The sequence below is a fragment of the Excalfactoria chinensis genome, chromosome 12 (assembly GCF_039878825.1).
Source record: "Excalfactoria chinensis isolate bCotChi1 chromosome 12, bCotChi1.hap2, whole genome shotgun sequence".
In the NCBI taxonomy this organism is placed as follows: domain Eukaryota; kingdom Metazoa; phylum Chordata; class Aves; order Galliformes; family Phasianidae; genus Excalfactoria; species Excalfactoria chinensis.
In genome coordinates this window covers 706,872-729,289 of record NC_092836.1, presented here as the reverse complement: position 1 = coordinate 729,289, position 22,418 = coordinate 706,872, and the positions used below count along the sequence as shown (strand labels likewise).

The following is a 22,418-nucleotide window of genomic DNA, read 5'->3' as shown; positions in this document are numbered from 1 at the left end:
TGTAACGCCAAGAGAGCCGCGGCTTCAGACGCCGTTTTTTGCTAAAAATACCGCGCATCCGCCTGCCGGGACGCCGCGCCCGCCGCTGACCCGAGCCGCCCTTTCGCCGCGCTCTGCGGACCGCAAGGAAGCGCGCACCCCGCGCAATCCGGCGCTCCCCGTCCGGCCCCGCCCCCCGCACGCCATTGGCCGGAAAAGTTTCTCGCCGGCGGCGGATTGGCCGAGGGCCGTTCGGGGCTCCGGGGGCCGCCAATGAAAAGTGGCGGGAGGTGCCGCGCGGGGCAGGCGGGCTGCGGGCTGCGCGCGGGATGGAGCTGAGTCCCGGCGTGCAGAAGGTGCGTGCGGGGAAGGGCGCCGTTCCGGCACCGCGTCCCGGTGCGGCTGTGCTCGCGGGACGGGAATCGCTGCGGGCAGGGGCTGCAGCGACGCTCTGAAAGCCGACGGGGTACCGCCAAGGTCGGGTCCCGGCGCTCGGGTGGCAGCGCTCCTCGCCGGGAGCGTTAACTGCGGTTGATCGGTGGATTTGCTCCCCTTTGCTTCTTAGTTCCGTGAAAAGCCCCGAAACTCACCCGGCATCCGTCACCGCGCTGCTCTTCAGCGAGGAGCTTAAGCAGCGTGTGCGCGGAGTGCCGCGGTACCGCGCGGCTCTGCGAGTCCGACTGCGGTGGGGCTGGGAGCGGCTGGAAGCCGGGCGCGGTGCTGGAAGGCCGTGTCGTGCCCTTCGGTCCCACAGCGGTCCGGGGCGGCTCTGCCGGAGCAGCGGCTGCTCGGCGCGGCTCGTGGTGTGCGGCTGAGCGCTCTCTCGGCATCAGGGACTGCGATCCTCGGGCGCTGCTGGCCGCCCTCGCTCGGGCCGTCGGGGCTGACGGCCGTCTGAAAAATCCCGCATCTCTGCCGCGGTAATGTAGGATGAGCAGATGAAGCCGAGTGACCGCGCTCCGTCTGCTTGGCGTGAAGCTGCTCGGAAGGGACTTTAACGGTGCGCTTCGTGGAATGGGCTGTCGGGGAGCGGCGGTTCCTGCGGCCTCGCGGGGAGCGGTGCCTTTTTGTGGCTGCACCGCTGGGAGGTGAGCAGGAACCCCCAGCGCTGCTGGAACGCCGTGTCCGGCTGTGCGGGGCGGTGCGGGGCTGCCGGGGGAGCCTCTCCTGATCCGAGGGGAGGGGTCCATCCGCAGCTCCTGCTGCCCACCGGCGAGGTGACCCCGTCCTGCAGACACGGGGCAGCGCTTGGTGAGGGCCTTATTATGCGGTGCCATCTCATGTCCTGCAGCGCGGTACCTGTCAACGCGGCCACAGGGTCTGCTGCAGCCTTGTACGTGGGGCACCGCTGGGACAGCTGAAGCCCTGGGCAGGCTCCTAGCAAGCGCTGAGAAGCAGCTCAAGAGTGGGAGATGCTTCTTTGTCAGTCTCAGCTGCAACTGTGCTGTGTCCAGAGATGTGTGTTGGTTGGTATCAAGTACCAGCTCTGCCCCTGCCCTGCTCAGGGCTCAGTTGTCTGCACTGGGCGTGTTGGCCGGGAGCTTTGAGTAACATCCCTAAGGGGCCTGAGCTGTGTGGCTGTGCAGTGGTAGCTCAGGGGGCTTGAAATACACAATGAAAGGCTTCTGCATTCCAGCCCTTCCAGAACACGTGGTTTGGTGTTAGCTGCCCTCGGATGAAGGACAAGGGGGCACTTTCAGCTGTCGCTTCTCTTGAATCTGGGCAGGGGATGATAGTGTGTGCGGGACTGTGCCCACTCAGGACATGGCAGCACAGCTGCACATCCATGTGTCTGTCTGCATGGTGCTGCCTGCTCCTGCTCACCTGGGCTGCAGCCATGAGCATGGTATGGCAGAGGTACCATCCCCACTGCTCTGCGCTTCAAACAGGAAGTGGAATGGCACAGCAAAAACAAGAGGAAACACTGAGCCAGAATCCATTGGAATAATACGCCCAAAGACAAATGGGTGTCTTCGTGGCAGACGGTTGTTTAATTTCCTGAATCATGAGAAGGGCAATTTTTCTGGGCACAGGGTGCAATACTGTCAGATTTTAATTTGGCTTGGCAGCGCCGCGCGGCCGGTCTGAGCAAGCCGGGAAGGCAGGTCTGGAACTCATTAGGGCTTGTTGCAGGGCCCTGAAAATTTGATTTTCAATCACTGTTGGGTTTAATTATTGTTGATGTCTTGCCTAGCGCATTATGGGATTCTTTCTGAGGAAATTAAAACAGCATGAGCAGGACGGCATTCTGCTTGGCACAGGGGTTGTTTAGATTGAATTCTAAATGGAGAGTTAAAACTTGAAACAAAGATAAAGTGTGATGGCTGGCACCTTGTGCTGTCCTGGAGCAGGTTCAGCTGGACTGTGGCCGCAGAAGGCACCAGGATTTGTGTACTGTTCTCACTGCATTCAGTCGGGTTTTTTTAGGAGAAGAAAATAACCCTCCAAGCTAAAAGCACTATTCAAAGCCAATGTAAAGTTTACTTAGTTAATACAACTCTTGGATCTTTAGCGTTATACTTCTTCAGTTCTTTAGCATGGATTTCTACAAGCATCCAGGGCAGAGGAATGGCAGAATGAGAGGGAAGCACTGCTGTGTTGTGACTGTGAGACCCTCCATGTGCAGAGGGTGGGCGCTGCATTGGGACATGTGGATAATGCATGTATCTGCAGACATGCATGAGATTGCTATTATTGTTTGGGAACCTGCCCTTTAAGCCCAAAATGTGGGGTTTTTAACAACTGGAGTCTATTGGAGACTCAGATTCCTTCATTCATTGCTTCATAAGCTGTACCCTGTGATGAAGGTGCACACAGGACACCTGGGCTACACCCACAGCTGTGTTCCCCACTGCACAGTGCCAGCCATGCAGTGCTGTGGGCAGAGCTGCTGCTGAACACTGAGCTGTCCTAGTGGAAGTCATGTCTGGAAGGAGCCCTCTGCAGCGCACATCTGTGAAGTCTGTTCTATCCAAAGCCACTTGCAAGTAATTGGGGCATGAAGTGACAATGGTAGTAAACATTGTAGCCACCGTGTGTGCAAAGCAGTCGTGTTAGTCATCTACATGTGCATGTACTCTCTTGTACAAGCGCTGTCATCAACTGCACAAGCAGTTCAGTCTTGCTGCTGGACCTTGCAATTCTTAACAATTAGGCTGCAAAGTTATTTACGTACTTGAGACTTTGTCTTGCTTTGTGGCGCTGCTCTGTTATCAGATACTCAGAGCTTTGTTATGAAAAGCTGGCATCTTCTGTGTCAGGCTGCCCTTGGCTGGGTTAGGCTGTGTGTGGGCACAGCAGTTACATGTGGTGTGGAGCAATGGATGGTAATGGCCGCTGCTCGCCATGCCCCTCTGTAAGGCAGGGTGTGCTGAGATCCCCACTCCAGACAGCCAACACTGTTGTGATGGAGCGAGAGGAAAAGCAGCTGTCTTGGAGAAGCAGATGTTAATCTTAATGCAGAAACCTGCTTAGCTCTAAGCAAGTATTTATAGATATGAAATCATAAAGCAGGACATGGGTTAAAGAGCTTATTTTGGGGCTTGGACTAGAGGCTAAATCTAGACCCATAAAGTACAATTTACAAGTTACCAAATCCTCCTCATCCTGCAGAGAGGGAGTGTCTGGAGTATTTGTTCAGGCTGAGATTTTTCTTTTTTAAAATGTGAAAGAAATATCATATTTCAGCCATTCAGGAAAAGCAGTATTTGGATGTGCTGGCTTGGAGCTCTTACTTTATTTCACAATGAGCTGAAAGAACGATCTCAAGGAAGCGATTTTCAAGCTTTGGAAAAGGCGAGCTGCTTCCTGCTGGTCCCAGCCTGGCTTCCATGCCACCCACAGCTCTGCAGTCCCCCACACCTCTGCAGACCTGTCCTGTGTTGCAGGCCATGCAGCTGAGATCAGTGGAAGCTTCAACTTGAGGCATCATAAATTATTGAGGCCTGACTTGCTGGGTGCAGCATCACAAATCTGCTCAGCAATAAATACTCAGAACCGGTCAGAAGCAAGGAACAGGAAAGGCCCTTCCTCTTTCCTGAGGGAGTGGGTGATCCCCATGAGATGGAAATGAGCACTAATGAATGTCATAAGTGTGGGGGGGGTTTATGTGTAAGCCAGGGCTATGCAAGTAGAAGTGCTGGGAAAGTGCATGAGGACAGTAGAGATGGGAATAAAAAACAGCAGAGTGTTTTGTGCTAGTGTTGGGTTGAGTGCTGTTAGCTGTCATCTGACTGCGCTCTAATGCTTCTCTGGAAGGAGATGTGTACAGTGCATTAAAGCCCTGGCTAAGAGAAACTTCAGCACTGGGACAGCCAGGTGGTGCCCATACACACTGTGCTCACCTAGTGCAGCTGTGCACATCTGATGGCAGCTTCGAGTGCTGAGGTACTGTGGGCACTGCCTTCTGAGATGGGCTCCGTTCCTTAGGGATCAGTCTTTGCACAGCTTTTGGCAACTTATACCTGATAACACTTAATCGGGAAATAACCTGTTCTGGAAAAACAGAGAGTTATCTGCAGGACTACACAGCAGCACACTGAGCTGAAGCACAGTGGCCATGCACTGCTGCACACTGGCATTTCAGCTGGGTTCTTCCCATTCCTCACACCTACTTGCAGCTCTTATTTTTCTAGTTTAGGCCAAAAGTCTGAAGCACTGTCTTGGTTGTGGAAAAATCTATTCAACTTATTTTCTTTAAGCCCACCCTTCTCTTATCATCAGTTTGCACACTGTTGGTGTAGAGAGCAGTGCTGCCAACTATGTGCTCTTGGAAGAGCAGGATGTCTGCAGAGGCTCTGTTTGGTTATCTCTGACACTCTGTAGGCTGAGCTCTGGCAGCTCCATGGAAATAGTTTCCTCAGATATCAATGCCTTTCCCCAATCTTCGTGCTGCTGAAATAACAGGCAATAAGCATCTTACTCTGCAAAGTGTAACATCAATTAGTGCCTCCAGTATTCTAGATGATCCTAACTCATCCATAAATCCTCTGGAGAGAATTTGAGGCAAAAGACAGTCTATGTGTAAGTGATCTATTTTTCTATGAGCACGGTAATTTGGATAACTATGTGCTCAGTCTGGAAGGGAAACAAATTGCTTTTAGATCATGACTACAATAAATATTTTCCATCTATGAAAATGAGAAACAGAACCATTTATGCTGTTCTGAGTCAAAGTTATTACAGCAACGTGTGTGTATTAATGCACTTGTAAGGGCAGTTGCTTCTGCTTGCACAAGTTAATCCTATCTGCATGGGTGTTCACACCCTCCAGCTGTTGGACTTCCTTAAAAGAAGTCTGACTTACTTCCTTATTATGCAAATTTAGTTCTACAGTCAAATAATGACAATAAATTAATTGCTATCCATCCCCATCCCAGGAACATTGTGAATACAATACCCTTTTCCTTTGATGGAGGGCCTCTCTCACAGTTGCACTTCTCAATCCCCAAATGTTACAGTGGAGTAGCCCACCTGGAGGGCTTTGCTGAGCTGGGGATTGGGGGGCTGGGCCATACTGGGGGGCCTGCATCACCTCTGCCCACCCCACCGTGTCTACATCTCTCAGGGCCACATCTCTGTGTTCCTGGAACAACCCTGGGCAGCCTGTGCCAGTGCCTGACCACTCTTTGGAGTAGAAATTGTTCCTAATATGCAGTGTGCCCTCCTTGGTACAACTCGAGGCCATCACCGTTTCATCCATCTGGCAGCAGAGACCCACTGACTGCAGGCTGGTTTTGTGATTAGACCGAGGTTCTGATGGACATGCTGGAGGAAAGGTCTTCCAAGGGACCATGGTCCTAAGCATCCCTGCTCAGATAAGGATCTCCCCCTGTCAGTTATTGTGTTTTTGTTACAATGACTGATTTTGCAGCTGGAACTGACTCCGCTTTCCTGTTTTCACCTTCCTTAGGGGGGACAGCCCAGTCACACAACACATAGGATGCTTCTGCTGGGTGTCTCTTGACCCCACATCTTGCCAAAGCGCAGCCAAAGGGATGGTGTAAGGAGCAGCCTAGTCTGAGCAGTCTGATAGCAAAATAAAGGCAGGAAAGCTGAGCATTACTGAAAAGCCACTACCAGAGTCACAATTGCATTTCTCTTACATGCTGTCAGTAGCAAGTTCTTCAGCAAAAGTGGATGCCCCTGCTTGGGAGGTGAACGGGCTGTGAGCAGTGCAGAGCCTGGTCAGCCTCCCCTTGGCTTGTGTTGCGCTGGGTTGGATACCATTCTACTGTTCCTGTGCTCCATTCCCTCTTATCTCAAAGTCCTTAAAAGAAAGCACTTAGTTAATCTGTGTTACAGACGTTAAGAGCTTTCTGATCCTGCAGTGACATGAGATAAATCACCTCTCTGCAAAAACAGCTATAGGGTGTTAACTTTCCCATACTGCACTTCTTGTAAGCTCTGCTCAAGTTTGTATTAATATTAAGTTTCTCCTACCCATTGTCCTGTAAAGCAGTTGTATCTCATGGGAGCTAGAGCTACCCTGTTCTTCTGTACCTGTACAAGCAGAGGTATTAAATATGTCCCAAGATGTTTTTCCATGCCATGGAGTCTGTCAACCTGTTGTTCATCACTGGTTGCAGGAGGACCCCATCCCAACTGCTGCAGCTTTAAGCTGGATGTGTGTACAGGGCTCTGTGTCCATATTGAGTTAGCCCCACAGAGCAGTGGGAAGTATTTGTGCACTGGAGATGCTGCTGTGGAAGGGAAGGGATATTTCTGAAGGTGTCTGAGCCACCAGCTGTGTGCGTTCTGCCATGAGCACTCCATGTTGGCTTTCCAGTGATCCAGAAGCTTGGTGTGATTCCCTGCAGCACTGGACTGGGGATGGAATGGTTTTCACTAGAGGAGCACTGCCTGGGAGACACTTACCGAGCTTAGTCTGAAGTCTCCTCAGATGTACAAAATGTTTGGCACTTAAAATCACTGTTGTGAAAGGAGTAGAAAGATGCTTATTTAAAGGGGTTCCCAAGTCATTTGAATGTGAATACAGCACTTCCTCTGTGTGCCATTGAGGACAGCAGACCCAAGGGGACTACAGCCAAGGCATGCTTGAGAGCTTAGAGGGTGGTGATACACCAGATAAGGTCTTTGAAATCTCAGCTGAGCTATGAGTGGGGCAGGGCTGGTGGAGCTGTATCTTGGCTGGCTTGTAGCTTCTGACTGGGGTCTGTCTGGCCATCCTGGAAGCCCATTGCTCCTTTCCAAAACAGTCAAGTCTAAACCAGAAGGAATGACTTTTTTTTCTTCCTCTCCACATCAGCATTTGTCATTGTAGGTTCTCTATTTTCCCATAAATTGAGCAAACTAACCAGCGTCTAGGATGGACTTCTCTTTGGCCAGTGTAATGAACCACAGTATTGTACTGACCAAGAGGCTGGCGTCTTACTGAGATTGTTCAGAGATGTTTTCGTGGGTAGAATGGCCTCAATTTCCTATCATTTCACTGCCTAAGAATTTCCTCTGCACTGACTTGCTTTCCCTTAGTAGCAAGAATGCTGTAAGACAAAAAAAGCCAAAATAGAAGTCTTTAAATGCATGGTATATCTAGTCATAAGGAGCAGGATTTGCTTTTCTTCCAAGCAGTTTGTTGACACAGACATTTTCTAAAGGCATTACAAAAGCCTTCAAACTCTTCATATCTTAAACTCATGCATCTTTTTTAACACTACTGTTCCCAGATGTGTTCAGGCACTGGCAGAGTCTAAGACAGTCATCTTATTTCACATTCTTACTAAGTTCAGTGGGGTTTCCAAACTGTTTTTGTTTTGTTTTTTCTTCCTTTTCTGTTTTTAAAGAAGAAATCTCCTTTTATGCATATTTGAGGAGCTGGAGCTGAGCTGTGAGGAGAAGCTCCATATCTGGGCAGGAAGTGCCGCTGACCAAGCAGCCTGCAAAGTAGGCTTGAGCTCCTGTTAGCATTGGCCCTATGCAGAGATGGAAACTCCCCTCGTTGTCCAAGGAGAAAGAACCATGCAGTCCTTCAGATGGAGACGTTCCTGTGCCTTTAGATCTCACAAGGGGAGATGCTGCCAGGGCAGCAACAGGAGCTACATGACACCATGGGGAGCTGCTGAATTTTCATAGCATTTCATTTATCCCAGACATTTTCCTCTGGCTGTTGTACAATTAACAAATGTACAGTTAGAAAAGTGATGTGGTTAGGGTGGTATTTTACAGGTTTATAGTTAGAAAGATAGTCATGGTAGAAAAAGATGATCAAAAATGAAATGCTCACCTGCATAGGCTCACAGCAGAAAACTCCAAAGGAAGCAATCCCTGGAAAGAAATCCTTCTTCAGTGGCAGTCAGCCCTTAAATGGGGTCTAGGAGAGGTGGAGCCAGGCTGCAGGCCTCTGGTCACACAGTGGAGTTGCCTTCACCTGTGCTCCCACGGCTGACTCAGTGCTCGCCTCAGGTGGTCAATCAGAGGTTCAAGCTGTGATTCAGCAGTTCCCATACAGCTGTATTCTAGTGGCTGGCACGCACAGTGAACAGCTGTGCTCTATGGAGTCATGCTATGGACACCTGCAAGCAGAGGTTTCCAAAGAGATGTGGAGCTCCTGGTAGGGAAGGCATGTGATCAGGTCTTGGTAAGGGCATTGCATCAATGGGAGTGATGCAAAGCCTGAGCTGTCCTGCTGGGTGTTCCATGGCTCCTGCTGCTGACGGAGCTTTTCTCATTGCTTCTCCACATGGACTGTGTAATGAGACTTTCCCAGAGGAATTTATTTAATCCAGATGTTTGCATTTAGAGTAAACAAACATTCATAGTCCCTTGTCTGTACTCAGCTTCTGTGTGACTCACTAAGATAAGAGATTATTTAAATTTTTAAAAAAAAAAAAAAAAAAAGACAAAAAAAAAAAAAGGGAAAGAATTGAGTTGGTACATACCTAGCACAGCTCCAGAACTGGCAAGATCTTCTGTGGTCTGTGCTGGAACCATATTGCCTGCTCTGGAGAGCTGGCTCTGAACTGAGCATCCAAAAGCATTTTGTTTTCTGCATGTAAGAGGCATGGGGTGTGTGCATACACTCAAGTGCACATTGGAACATTTAGAAATGTGTTTTTGTGGATTGCCATAATGTTAGCAAAGCAGTGTCCTGCAGTTTCTGGAACTGCCTCCTCTTAAACACTTCATCCTGATTAGCAGTACCGGGCTTCTCAAGTGTTGGAAGAAACCTGTCGGCATGGGGAGCACCAGCAGAGCCCCAGTGCTGCTGCCCAGAGCAGAGGGATGCAGTGGGCGCTGAGGGAGGAGCTGGCAGGGGGACACAGTGGGTGCTGGGTGGTGAAACAGAAGGAAGTCACAACTTGGAAATGCACGTGGGCTGAGTTAAGATCTGCCAGGCAGGCACTGCCCTTCTCAAGCTCTGGTAAGCTCTGCAGCCTCAGCTGCATGTTGAGGGACTCCACATGTGTATGCAAACATATGGTGCCTAGCACATGCCAGCACTTCTGGAGTAAAGACTGTGTACAGAAATTTGGTGTGTGGGAGCAGGCATCAACAAGGGCATGGTAGTGTTAAGTCTTAAAGGAATCTCACATTTGATAGTGCTGCTGAGCACTGGGGTACTAGAGTGTGCTGCTGAGGACAAGCACTCTGTGGCTTGTTCTCTGCTATGAGGTGCTGTGTAAGATGCAAGGGGGTGGGGGAGTTCCTTGGTGCAGCTTGATCAGCCCCGCTGGTTTCTCAGTACCGTGCACTCAAGTGCTGCACCCTCGTGCTGGAACAGGTGCTGTCCTCCCCTCAATTTAAGGGAAAATACTTTACCCCTGAGAATGCCAAAATCAAGAAACAAACTTTTCCCCATGGATGTCCTGCTCTGTTCCAGATGTCCATGAGTCAGCCGCAGTCAGGACGAGGGGTGCTGTGTTTGCGCTGCAGAGGGACCTGTATGGGCTTTGAGCCACATTCCTGGAGGTAATGTCTGCTGGGGGGGGGGACTGTCCCTGAATGCATCCCTTCATGTCCTGCCATGTCATTGGCTTTGAGTGCACAGAAAGCACAGAGTGCTGCTGGGAGGGTGTGGAAGGGGCACTCTGCCTTGCCTGGGTGAGCAGGGACCACCTTCCATCCCCCTTCCTTCACTGCTCCTACTCTTAAAAATTTACTTTTAGTTTTACTTTTATGGATGCAATTAGCTGCTGTTATGAATCAATCCTACTCGTTCCAGGACCCTGCTGAAATACTGGAATACAAGACCCTGGGCTTGCATCAGATTTAGTCCTTTCAAAACTTGATAGAAATTCTGGCCAGCAGAGAATGCTCTTACAGGCTTCTCTTTGGTTTATAGCCATTGCAACAAGCTCAGTGCCAGGCTCACGAGCAGTTCTACTAGGAAGGCCTTTTGGCTGATGTCACATCTTCAGTGTGCCTTTAAAACTTCCTATGTGCCGGGAGCTCCATGGCTGATCCTTCAGCCTCCATGCTGGTATTAAAAGGATGATATCCCTTGTCACCCATAGGAAAATATGCAAGTCGTGCAAGTGCAGCCAGGAGGACCACTGCCTGAGCTCAGATGTGGAGGATGATCGGAAAATTGGCCGCCTGCTGTCAGACTCGAAGTATGCCACACTCACTGCGCGTGTGAAAGGAGGGGATGGCGTTCGCATCTACAAGAGGAACCGCATGATCATCACCAACCCCATCGTGTCACGGAAAGACCCCACCTTCGACACCATCACATATGAGTGGATCCCACCAGGACTCACCCAGAAGCTGGTAAGGGGACAGCAGCTGGTTCCATCAAGGCACAGCTCAGCCCTGCAGCACAGTTATCAGGAAAAACAGCAAAGCTTTGGGTTTGCCTTGGCAAATGCGCACATAATGCTTAGTGTTCTGGAAAACTGTGTAAATATCCAAAGTAGGTAGAAAAGAGGAATGGATTGCCTTTGGGGTTTTATGGGCTTGCTTACATTTCTAGTAGAAGTCGTTACATGTTTTACAACAAGAACGCTTGCTCCTTTGGTAACGTTCATGTCCTATAAAACTATTGCTGAGGAGAGATCCCATCTGCCAGCTACAGAGAATCACAGAATCATTAAGGTTGGAGAAGGCATCTAAAATCCACAGCCCACCCTCACCATGCCACATCCCTACAGTTCTGGAACACCCCAAGGACAGTGACCCCACCACTCCCTGGGCAGCCCATAGCAGCACCCGTGTCACTGCCTGACTGCTCTTTGTAGAAGAAATTGTTCCTAATATCCAGCCTGAAGGTTGGGTGGTACAGAGAACGCAGGAGACTGCTTCTGGAGGGAAAGCATTTGATGTCTGACTGTTGTGGTACTGGAAATATTACACATTACGCTCGTTAGTGGACAGCTTTTGCTCTTCAAATTATGCAAATAGTTTAAGGCTACTTAAAATTGCAACCAGGTTTCTTTTTTTTTAGAAGACAAATTGGGAAACAAATGTGAAACTGTAGCTGCAGACCCAAGTGACAGGCTGGTTATTTATTCTTATGCCCAACAGCCTGGGAGGGCCCCGCTGGGCACACAGCTGGAGCATTAGTGCAGGGCCAGGGCTGCCGCTCCTTTCACTGTCTGACTGTTCAATCACAGTGCTACTGCCTGTAGTTTCCTCTTTCTTTTATGTTGATAGGAGCCAGCACAGCTGGAATGTTTGTTTAGCCAGTGTTTGCCTTCCGTAGGTCCCAGGGGGAATTAGGGAACTTGTTGAAGGATGGGGAGAACAATGATGGCACTTCTCCAGCCTAGTGTGTGATTTATTAATCATGCTGCCCAGCCCTGCATTTATCAGGAATTGAATTTGCACTGCAAAAAGCTGGCTGCAGGGCAGTGCTGCGGCACCTGGCACCCCAGGCAGAGTTGCTCTGTTCCCAAATCCCACTGCTGTTGCACTGTTAGCACTTCCATGACACTGAGTGCAGATGTTCCCTCTTGCAGATGTGCATTTGCATGGCAGTGCACAGCTCCAAGCAGCAGGATGCAATGCTGAACCAGCAACAGAGAAGGCTCAAAGTGAAGGTGCTTCCTGGAGCCCTGGAACTTCTTGTCTCTCAAGGCTGAAGTTGTGCCTAAACAGATTGGAAGGAGTTTTACTTCGTATAAACAGTGCTCAGGAAGCACTTTGAAGACAATCTTGATAAATTTTGGCTTAATGATCAACCTGACAGATTCAGGAAAATTACTGGAGGTCAACAATTCTTGTGATAGTTCTGAAGGGACTTTGGCCAGAAAGCTTTTAGTGTATAACTGACTCACTCCAGTGATTTCCTTCTGATGGCAAAGTGGAAACTTGGGTGGTTTGTTTTATAACATTGTCTTGAAGTGGATGGCCCAGTAACAGGGGAAGCTTGGGGCACATTTTCATCAAGCTGTGCCTGGTTAAGTTAGGAGGTAGATATTCAGGGTCCTTGGGGGAGGTGGAAAAAGCACTTCCTAAAATATCTCCAAAATGCAGTAGTTAGTGGTGAAAAGCTAAAATAGCCTTTCTCAAAATTACCTGTGCTAGGGCACCTTAAAATAGCATTTGACAGCAGTAATACATGATAGTAGCAAAAGAGGCAGTTTTTGGTGTTGAGTTACTTTCCTGGTCTATTCTCTGGATATATTTTAAGACATGTACATTTGTACCTGTAGGCATTCCCTTGACCAGGGTGTGAAGTCACACAAGGATATCTGCACAAATACTGGTAACTGCTGCTCATCAGTACACATGTCCTTTTTAGGAGCAGTGTGAGATGTTGCTCAGAGCCTGGCACTGGGGTGCAGTGAGGTGCTTCAGATGCACTTCTGGCACTTTCTGCACTCGCAGGTCTGGTGTAAAGGTGCAGTAGCCTTGGCCCATTGGTGTGGGATGGTCTCTTCCCATTAGGGTTGCACCACACCAGTGCTCTCTGCTGGTGCTCTTGCTGCCGCTGAGCCATGTCAGCAGGCTGCATTGTAGGCTCTGTCTCAAAGGTTATCACCATACAGCAGCTAGATGTTTTGGCTGTGTTTCTTTCCAACTGTCAGGTGTCAGTGGCTGCATCTTTATTCTGTGAGGCACTCTGTGTGAGGCCTGGCATGTGCTTTAAGTGAATTTTTGTCTTTTGCTTCTGTAGTTCCTGTTAGGACTTCTGGCTTCTGTGAAAGCCATCTTGGTAGCAGATCATTTTCACAGCATCTTCCAGCTTTATAACCAGTTCCTCCCAGCAACACCATTTCCCACAGGGCTGCGACCATGTCCCTGCAGGCTTCTAGGTATCTATCCTGTCACTGCACGGAGTCACAACAGACTGAGTTTTGATGTCTAATGTAGTGTGCAGAAAAGTTAACATATGCTCCAAGACATCGAGAAGAAGTTGTGATTTCATTAAATTGTTTATTTAATGCTGTCATAGAGCTGCAAGCAAAAATATTGCCCTGGAATATTGCTGTTTGGCTGAAGGCAGACAAAGTGGAAGCTGACTTTGAAGTTTACACAAGCTGCTCAGGGTTGTGTTTCTGTATTTAAAAGACCATATTGAGCCGGACCGTGTAGAGTAAATAGTTAATAACTTCTCCATTACTTTAAAATTCAATTTTCAAATGCTGACCAAGTAAGAAACAAATCTAATGCAGCTGGATGCTCGTCTTTAAAACCCAGTGGCTGAGAGCCAACTGGCTGCCCATTTGCTCTTCACACTACAATAGGAAAAATGCCTTGAGTAGGAAACTCCCTTCCCTTCAAGCACCGGGCCAGCAAGAAGTAAACAGCACAGCCCCTTCCTGCAGATGTGGGTCCTGCTGGGATGAGCCTCTCCAAGATTCACTCACACTGCTATTATGGGAGTGGCAAGTGGCCAGCTGGGTAGGAAATGGAACACTGGGGATGGTTTCTTGGCATTCGCCTACTGCATGGCAGGACGTCCATGGCAAAACACCTTTCCTTTATTGCACAATCAGTAGCGTGGTAGTGCTGGCCTTGGAGATTCAGGCTCGACAGCCATCTGACTGCTCTTTCCAGTTTAGGACTTTATGGGAACGGTAGAGGGATTTCTTACCATAAATTGCACCGTGTGCATGCCAGGTGGGGTTGGAGGGCCCTTCTGAGTTCCCCTCCATACGGACGTGTCCCTCAGGCCCTGGTCCCTGCAACCAGCTCACTCAAGTGACTGGCTGCCACTTGCATTGAGTGCATTTGGTTTTTCATTGCCCACGTGCCAGTCAGAAGCTAAAGGGCTGACAGGGTGGGGTTCCATGCCTGACTGTCACCTCTCGCCCTCACAGGCCATGCAGTACATGGAGCTGATCCCCAAGGAGATGCAGCCAGTGGCAGGCACTGACGGGGCCTACTACCGCCGGCGGCAGCTCGTGCGACAGCTCCCAGTGCACGACCACGACCCGTCGCAGTGCCGCGGCCTAGCTGAGGGAGAGGTGAAGCTGATGGAAGACTTTGTGAAGAAGTACAAGGCAGAGGCGCTGGGCGTCGGGGAGGTGGCCCTGCCGGGCCAGGCTGGTCATGCAAAGGAGGAGGGCAAGGCAAAGGATGCGGGCCCAGCAGCCGAAAAGCCCCCTGAGACCACCAATGGGGCCCTGGAGAGCACTCCAACTGTGGGGCTCTATGTAAGTCCTGCCTGGAGGGATGGGTGCTTCTGGGGGGTACAGTCCCAGCTGGAAAATCGGTGCCAGGGAGGTGCTCACGGGGGTCATCCATGCCTCATTCACTGCTCTGCTCCCACTTGTCCGAGTGTTGGGATGCCCATACAAAACAGAAGAAGCTCGCTAGCATCACCAGCTCTCTGGCGTGCCACCCCAGGGTGCCACCTGTACCCACCCCAGGCAGTGGGGAAGGGCTGTCTGTCCTCCTAGGCAGCATATACCTGGTGAACACTGTGGAGGGCAAAGGCCTCTTCTCCCTGTTTGCTGTGAGAACAAGTGAGTTCCACTTTGGACTCTTGGCAGCTCTGAAAGATTGAACGTGATCTGTTCCCAGGTGATGGTGTGTAAATAAGATCAGAAGCTGTGTGTTACAGCATGTTAGCAAGTATTTTTGGCTCTGTCTCTGGAGTAGTGCAAGTGAAGGAGTGCAAGCAAGAGGAGGCAGTGGCTTAGCCTCATTAACACAGCCATGAACAGGAACACAGGGTGGTACTACAGGGGCTGCAATTGCCTGGGGGACTTGGTGCAGAGCACATGTCTCTGGCCTAAGAAACACGTTTCCACAAGGAAACAACTGAGATTCCCTAATGCCCTTTTAGATTTATGTTCTCCAAATGCAGCTGAGTGGCCATGGTGACTGCTGAACACATGCTTATCATAACGTGTTGACTGAAAATACTTGGTACTGGCCCTTGAGGGTAACTTGTAGCAGAGGACTTAGAGATGGAGAAATGGTATCTGAATGTTTTTAAGGCAAGATTTTTCTAGCAACTACTAAACTGAGACTGTAACATGTTAAGAGCAGTTTTCATTTTCATTCCATATTGGGAAATGTCTCTCCTCTGCTATGTCCTTTTCTATTAACACATATCTGACTTTCAGAGTCCAGTGATGCAGTAAAAGTTTTTCAGTATTGCAGTAAAACATCGACTTGGACAAAGAATTTCAAGTTTAAAAGAAAAAAACACAAGGAAGGTTTCCATTACACTCATTAATAAAAGTCGTAGCAATTAGGGTTTATTTAGACTACAGATCTGTCCTTCTAAATAAATACATAACTGGATGTTATTCTGCTTAGAGTATAAAGCATTATTTTTCTTGAGGCACTGTCTGGAAAATGGAATTGCAGCAAAATCAGTCATAGGAGCTACTCTGACCAATGTGTTGTGAGGCTCAGCTTGCAGCAAGCTCCAGAGTTCTATGGTTTCTTTCTGTACCAAAGGCAGAACTCCTATTTCCCATTCTAACAAAATACTCATCATTTTTAATGTGATCTGCAGTGCAGGAATTAATGCAGCTGAAGGAAAGTGAATGGACTGTGTCCCACAATAAGGAATTCCAGAAGGCCTGCTGGTTTTTACAAAACTGCATGGGGATAAAAGTTCTGCCATAGAAAAATAACAGACAGTAAACCTTGCTACAGAAACTTGAATCTGTGTTGAATATCACGAGGTTGGAGTTGGAAGAGGAGGAAGAGTGTGCCTGCCCTGTAGAGCAAGGAGGCAGCCCAACACAGCCTGGCTTAAGGTGGATACTCTCCACCTCTGTGTATCCCAGACCTGCTTCTGCAGAGCAGCAAGGAAGGCATTTTTGGGAAGAGATGAGTGCCTTTGGGTTAGGGATGGGCCTGAGGGCAATGTGGTGCTGAACTGCATATTTTGGAGATTCTGATTCTGGAGCAGTTTGTCACATTTCTTCCTTGAGTCCATTAAAAGTAGGACACAAACTCTCACCTATTTCATACCAAAGCTTCTGGTCAGTTCCAGCAGCTTGATTTCACCTATTTCAGAACAAGGTGTCTGCCTGAGCCACAGATTTATGAAGACTGGGTGTAAAACACCCTGGCTTTAGAAGAGAATGAACCAAGAAGGCACAGCACTGCACCAAGAAGTAATCCAAGTCAGTTTCCTCAGGTGTCTGTGTGGTCCCTGTGTTAGGGCAGTTAAATCTCCTGTTGCACGTTCAGGCCAGCTGTGTTGAAATGGTGTGTAAAGAAAAGCAAACAGGACCAACGTATATCACTGTGGACAAGGCATCTGAGCTCACATGGCTTTTTGAACTTTTCTCGGCTGCAGAGAGGGGCCCCACAGCAATATGGCTGTCTTATTAGCTGAACGCTTTCCACCAAGCACAAAATATCTTTAACCCTCCCAGAACTGGAAAGTCCTCCAGTGTTGTAAGCCACTGTGTTGGAAACAATCACATCAGATCCTTAAGCCATTGACCCAAGTTAGCTGTTGTCCTACCAGATCTGAGGCCAGCAAAACTGGGCAGGAACTCCTTCTGTAGGAGCTGCAGCCAGGGGAGAGAGCAGGTCTGAAAAACGAGAGAGGGAGGGATGCTTTCTTGGACAGCACCTCTGGCAACAGCACTAATAAAGTCTTCACTGCTCTCCTGCATGATGGAGGTGTAAAGTGAGTGCTTAGCTGTAATCCCATTTTAAATGTGAAGAGCCACTTTTTCTTTAGAGTGGTACTGGTAGAGGAATATAAGTTATGTGATGCTTAAGAAAAGCATGGTGAAAATTAGCAATAGAAAGAAGCGGCAAAATAAGAGGGGTTTTTTAGGGTTTTGGTTTTTTCTTTCTTTTTTCCTTTTTTTTTTTTTTTTAAATAGTTCTTATTGGCAAGAAATTTGAGCTCAGTCTTGGAAAGCTGCTTGTGTTTGTTCTCGCTGCTAGATCCTGCAAGATAAGCGAAGCTGGGCGGGGTGAGCCTGGAGGCTGCTGGAAGGGTGGAAGCAGCAGTGAGGGTGGGTGCCCTGAGTGGTGAGCTGCTGCTTGGGGCTGGTGCCTGGGAAGGTGTCGGGATGTGGAAACATATCTGTGCTCAGTACAGAGTGCTTCCCTCATGGTCCGCCCATGTCAATGTACAGCAGATCACACTGCCAGCCCACTTTTGCACTGTGGGCTGTCACTTCATGTAGTTGGATTGTTTTTCTGTTTTGTAGAAGAACAGCAAGAGCGTGGCTTCTGCAGCATGCTGGAAGCTTATCTGCTCACTTGCATAGTTCTCGTGAGTGCTTAGAAGGGCTGCTGGAGCCTGTCAGAGGGAAGGAGCACTAGAAGCAGGCATATCCTCTTCCAGGCTTGGATATGTGTCCTCTTGTGCTGCCTTTTCCATGGCACCAGATTTGCTGCCTAAGCTAGATGTGCCTGTCACCTCATGGAACTGGTCGTGGGGCTGCGTGGGGCAGTTCCCAGAAGTCCAGACTGAGCAGAGGAGGAGGCAGTAGCAAAACGTGTGGCATGCTAGGAATACTTGCCCTGCAAAGCAGCTGGGTGGGCGTAGGTAGAGCAGACCCACAGCCTGCTGCCGGGAGGGGAGACGTAGGCTTGAGAAAACTCCCTAGATATAAAGAATAATCCTTTTAGCATTCATACTGGAAACTAGCAAAAAGGGGCTAGATACGGTGGGTAACATTCTCTGAAGATAAGCACAGTGTTCATAAAGAAACCACCCCAGAGATGCTGCACCGGCGTTAGCTTTATGGAGCTTTCAGCCCATACTTGGCCATATGTGTGTGCCCCTGGTGGCACAGTGGTATAAAGTGCTGCTTGCGGCACCGAAGTGCCCGGGTTCGAATCCCCCCTGTGGCGCAGGGGGTAGAAGTGCCACTTCGCTACACAGAGGGCTCGAAACCCGGGAGTTGGACTCGATGATCTCTAAGGTCCCTTCCAACTCGCACAATACTATGATACTATGATGATATGACAGGCCAGCTGCTTAACACTGCACCTTGTGAAAGCAGTGCTGCTGCTTGGATAGAGGAAGCCTGGTCTTGCCATCAAGGCTGCATTGAATGAAGCCCCAGTGCTGTTTAGGAGCATGAGTTGGATTACCTAGACTTGAATGGGAGCTGAAGTGACTGCCCACCAGCCAGTTGGACATGGTGCCAAAGCAGAGCTTCAGAGCTTGAGTTAACCACCCAGAGTCACGCCGCAGGCACAGTCCATCACCCCAGTCCGTCTCTTTGGACTGCTGTAAATTGAGAGCACTGTGCTGATATCTGCAGAGTGACATCTGCCTTATGTAGGGACATACATGCTAAGAAGAAATTAGAAAAGACCAGAGCTCCTAATTTCTGTGCATAGTATCTCTCTTTGACACCACATATTTTCCTGCACTATGGTATGTCTTAACTTTTTCTCTGATAACATTTGGATTTTAGCACAGATTGGCTGTTCTAGGGGATTCCCCCCGAGGCCATGTATTTATGGAGCTGGCAGTGGAGAGTGCCAGTCTCACTTGCCCAAGGACTTGGCTGGAAGGCCATGAGCACTGCTCCAGATGAGGGCTGGCAGATGCACATTTATAATGACTTTTAATTAAGATTTGGTGCTCGATCCATACTTAATACTGTCCAAATGTTTACAGAGGGCAGTACATTTGGAGATGTTGCTCCTTTTGGCCATGAGCGCTCTGTGATTCTGTCACTGTCACTGAGCCCTATCACAGGATTAAGACATTTTTTCCAGCCTTTTCCTTGAGCTGCACACATCTCTTTCTCTTCAGTTCAGTGTTTTCTTGCTCTTTCACCTCACTGCACTGTTTCTATGGCATCACTGCAGACTGCTTGCTGCTTGCTGCGCCTTCCAAGCTGAAATTTGGCTTTGGCATTCTTAAATTTATCTTCACAGAGCAAGAGCTAGGGCAAAAACAGCCTGAGCAGCACAGGCCTGGGATTACATGCTTTGTCTCCCCTGTCCTTGGCAGTACGGGGTGTTGAGCAGAGCACAGCGGTCCCTTCAGACCATTCTGTGGGAAGCATTTGTGACTGCATGCATTGTTCTGTTTTGCCAAGCTTACCAACTGGGTAGATGGGAACGATGCATCAGAAAGATGCCGTAAACAAGTGTCTAAAAAGCCAGGCAGCACAGGCAGCAGTGCCGCTGCTGCTGTTTTTGCAACAGAAGTGTCAGCGTTATGCCCTCTCTTGCAGCACTGTGAGACCTGCAAGCAGGCGGTGCCAGAGGACTGCCCGGTGGTGTACGCAGACCGGGCGGGCTACGCACGACTGTGGCACCCGGCCTGCTTCATCTGCTGCCACTGCGCTGAGCCCCTCGTCGACCTCATTTACTTCTGGAAGAGCGGGGCTGCCTGGTGTGGGCGTCACTACTGCGAGAGCCTGCGGCCACGCTGTGCCGGCTGTGACGAGGTATGGTCTGGGAACTGCAGGCTGCACTGCGCTGGCTGTGAGGAGCTGGGCCCGGGGCATGGTGGTGACGGCACTCTGGGTGCTGTGTTTGTTGTGTCTGCAGCCTGGCCCTCCTTCTCCAGCCCACTGTGTCTCCATCCTGCTGTCAGGGGCCGCCTGCCCCAGTGGGATGGCAGAAATGAGCGGCGCCATGTTTGTCCCGTAGATCATCTTCTCAGAGGAGTTTCAGCGGGCAGAGGGGATGGCCTGGCATAAGAAGCATTTCACCTGTCTGGAGTGCGAGACGCTGCTGACTGGCAAAGCCTTCAGCCTGGACAAGGGCAGTCTGCGTTGTGCGACCTGCAGCCGGAGCAAACGCCTTTGAGCCGTGCAGCTGCTGCAAGTGCTTGAGGCCAAGCTGGAGATGGGGTAATTTGACAAGAATGTGAATAGTGGACAGTTAAAAAAAAAAACACGTAGTGTCTGGTTATTCGCTTGCAAGCAACCAAGTACCCCTTTGCATTCAATAGAGATTGAAGAAAGAAGTTTACTAGGGGAGGAAACAGGAGAAATGTGTGTGCGTGTTGATTGGGATGTACCCACATATCTTGCTAGGAGGCCATTGGAAAGAGATTTGCGTTGTTTTACAAAGTCTCTCAAAGCTTCTCCTGACTAACATCTTGCAGTGTTCTTTTAGAAATAACACATCTCAAAAATATTTTTTGGCACACTAAACCTATGGTCATGGTTGCTTTTATTTTCTGAAATCCATACTGGAAATCTTGCACTAGCAGAATGATGACAATGGTTTTGAACAATTTGGTTAACCCGAGTGATTACTTTCAGAAAGCACACAATGTAGAATTGCAGTAACATGTAGCTGTAGCTTTCTCCAATGTGTACAATAATGTAAAAGCAAGTAACAAGATGGCACTCAGAGCGATTTGGTTTAACCTTAGTGAGATGGAGCCACGCAGATCTCTCCCAGGACAGGCAAGTGCTGGGCAGACAGCTAATTCCACCAGTCTGGGTTTTAGCCATGGAGCTGGAATGCAAACACTTCTGGCAGTTCTCACCCAAGCCCTGTTCCCAGTTTTATCTTGCTTGCCTCCTACCGTCTGTTTTTTCAAGGGAGTGTTTGTACAGAGAGGCATTGTGCTCCTGCCGTACACTGAACACTCCCATGGGAGCCTGCAGCACTGAGCAAGGTCAGCCCTGTGCACCAGGTCTTGTTGGGGTGGCATCGTTCCAGGATCTGCACTGAATCTCTTTTGCTGATGTTCATTTCCTAAGCCATGCAATGCTTATGTTAGTCACAGAAAATATCAGAGAGTCAAGGCTGGCCAACGTTGGTGTGCTCAGTCTTTTTTCTTTTACTAAATGTCTACATTCTTTGCCAGAAACAACTGGAATATTTTTTTGCAGAGATGTGTGTAAGGAGCTCACAATTTCTAGGTTTTCCTTCTACTGTGGGAATTGCTGGTTTCTCTCTTTAAAGTCCACTCCATGCTATGGATCTTCTTTCTTATGACTAAGTAACTTGCCAACAGGTGTTGGTAGAAGCTGTGCCTGCCACTGCATGCATCACAGGGATGCTGTGCCCCACCATGAGAGGAGCTGATCACTGTTTTAGGGCAGATGAGACAGATGTGGTGTAAGACACATCTGTATGCTTGCAGCCACAAGTCACCAGAGGATGCGTAGACTTTGTGTTTGAAGTTGTGCTAGGAGGAATAATAAAGCTCCCTTGGATCAGCTTTATGTACAGGCACTTCAGTTATAAGCAAAGTGTAACTGAAAAATAAAACCCAGTGCTTAGCTGCATTGCCTCTTCTTCCTTTTGTTACATGGAAATAGCCGATCTTTGTAAATTATTTTTAAAGACATGGCACAGTTCTAAACCCTACAATGTTAAGGCAGCCAAAAATGCACATGCTCAGTGTAAGCAGTGAAAGAAATAGCATGAATCACTTAGGAAAGAAACATTTTAGCAAAGACATTAACATCTAAAGAGCATTCCTCAATGGGAAGTCATTGTCCATATACACATGCAGCTAGTTACCTCTTAAAGTGATTTCTCTGTAAGGTAGGTGCACAGCCATTACACACCTTCAGAAAGGCAACAAATCAAGTGCAAGAAAAATCAATAAAACATGCAGTTATTAAAGGTGAACGAAAATAACAACTACCAGCAGGCTGCTGTGGCCTCTCTCTGGGTGTGTTTTGCCTTGGTTGGATGTGTTGTCCTTGCCATGTGTTTGTGTTGCAGCAAACAGAGAAGCGGGTGAGCCCAGTCCTCAGCCCAGCTGGGGATTTTCTTCAGCAGCAAGGTGTGCTCAGGGATCCTCAAAGTGCTCCTCCAGAGCTGCTCCTCATCCCCACGTGCTGGGCAGAGAGGGGTGTGAGTCCACCCCACCACAGTTAGAATTGTTGAGGCTTGAGCGGAGGTTCTGGTTGTGTTGGCTTTAGAGGAATGTGAGTGGTGGGTAGATGTCAATGCAGAGGAATTCAGATAGGCCAGGCTTTCCCAGATGGATGCCAAGTAGGTATCTGCCTCCTCACAGTGTTTGGAGAAATGAAATGGTCTTACTGCTGCATCTGGTCTTGCTTATTCATCCTCACTCACTGTAATGGAATCAAAGGCTTTGCTCCTTGCATTGTCCTGGCTTCGCATCCATCTTGCACATAAAGACTGCCCTCAACACAGGT

The 22,418-nt window shown here is 49.1% G+C and overlaps 1 protein-coding gene across 1 annotated transcript; it reads left to right on the top strand.

Moving 5' to 3' along the window:
• The first annotated feature begins 270 nt into the window (after window positions 1-270).
• Window positions 271-21,533, top strand: LMCD1 (LIM and cysteine rich domains 1). Its single transcript, XM_072347712.1, has 6 exons — window positions 271-335; window positions 9,818-9,906; window positions 10,452-10,707; window positions 14,202-14,537; window positions 19,515-19,730; window positions 19,936-21,533. Exons 1-6 carry the CDS (start codon window positions 309-311, stop codon window positions 20,092-20,094), a joined length of 1,083 nt encoding a protein of 360 aa, XP_072203813.1. The 5' UTR covers window positions 271-308; the 3' UTR covers window positions 20,095-21,533.
• Window positions 21,534-22,418: the final 885 nt, after the last annotated feature.

Bases quoted from the DNA above. Each gene is read 5' to 3' on its own strand.
- LMCD1 (XM_072347712.1), top strand. From the start codon at position 309: ATGGAGCTGAGTCCCGGCGTGCAGAAG. The intron at 336-9,817 runs GTGCGTGCGGGG...GCTCTGTTCCAG, and splicing joins TGAGTCCCGGCGTGCAGAAG to ATGTCCATGAGTCAGCCGCA. The intron at 19,731-19,935 runs GTATGGTCTGGG...TTTGTCCCGTAG, and splicing joins GCTGTGCCGGCTGTGACGAG to ATCATCTTCTCAGAGGAGTT.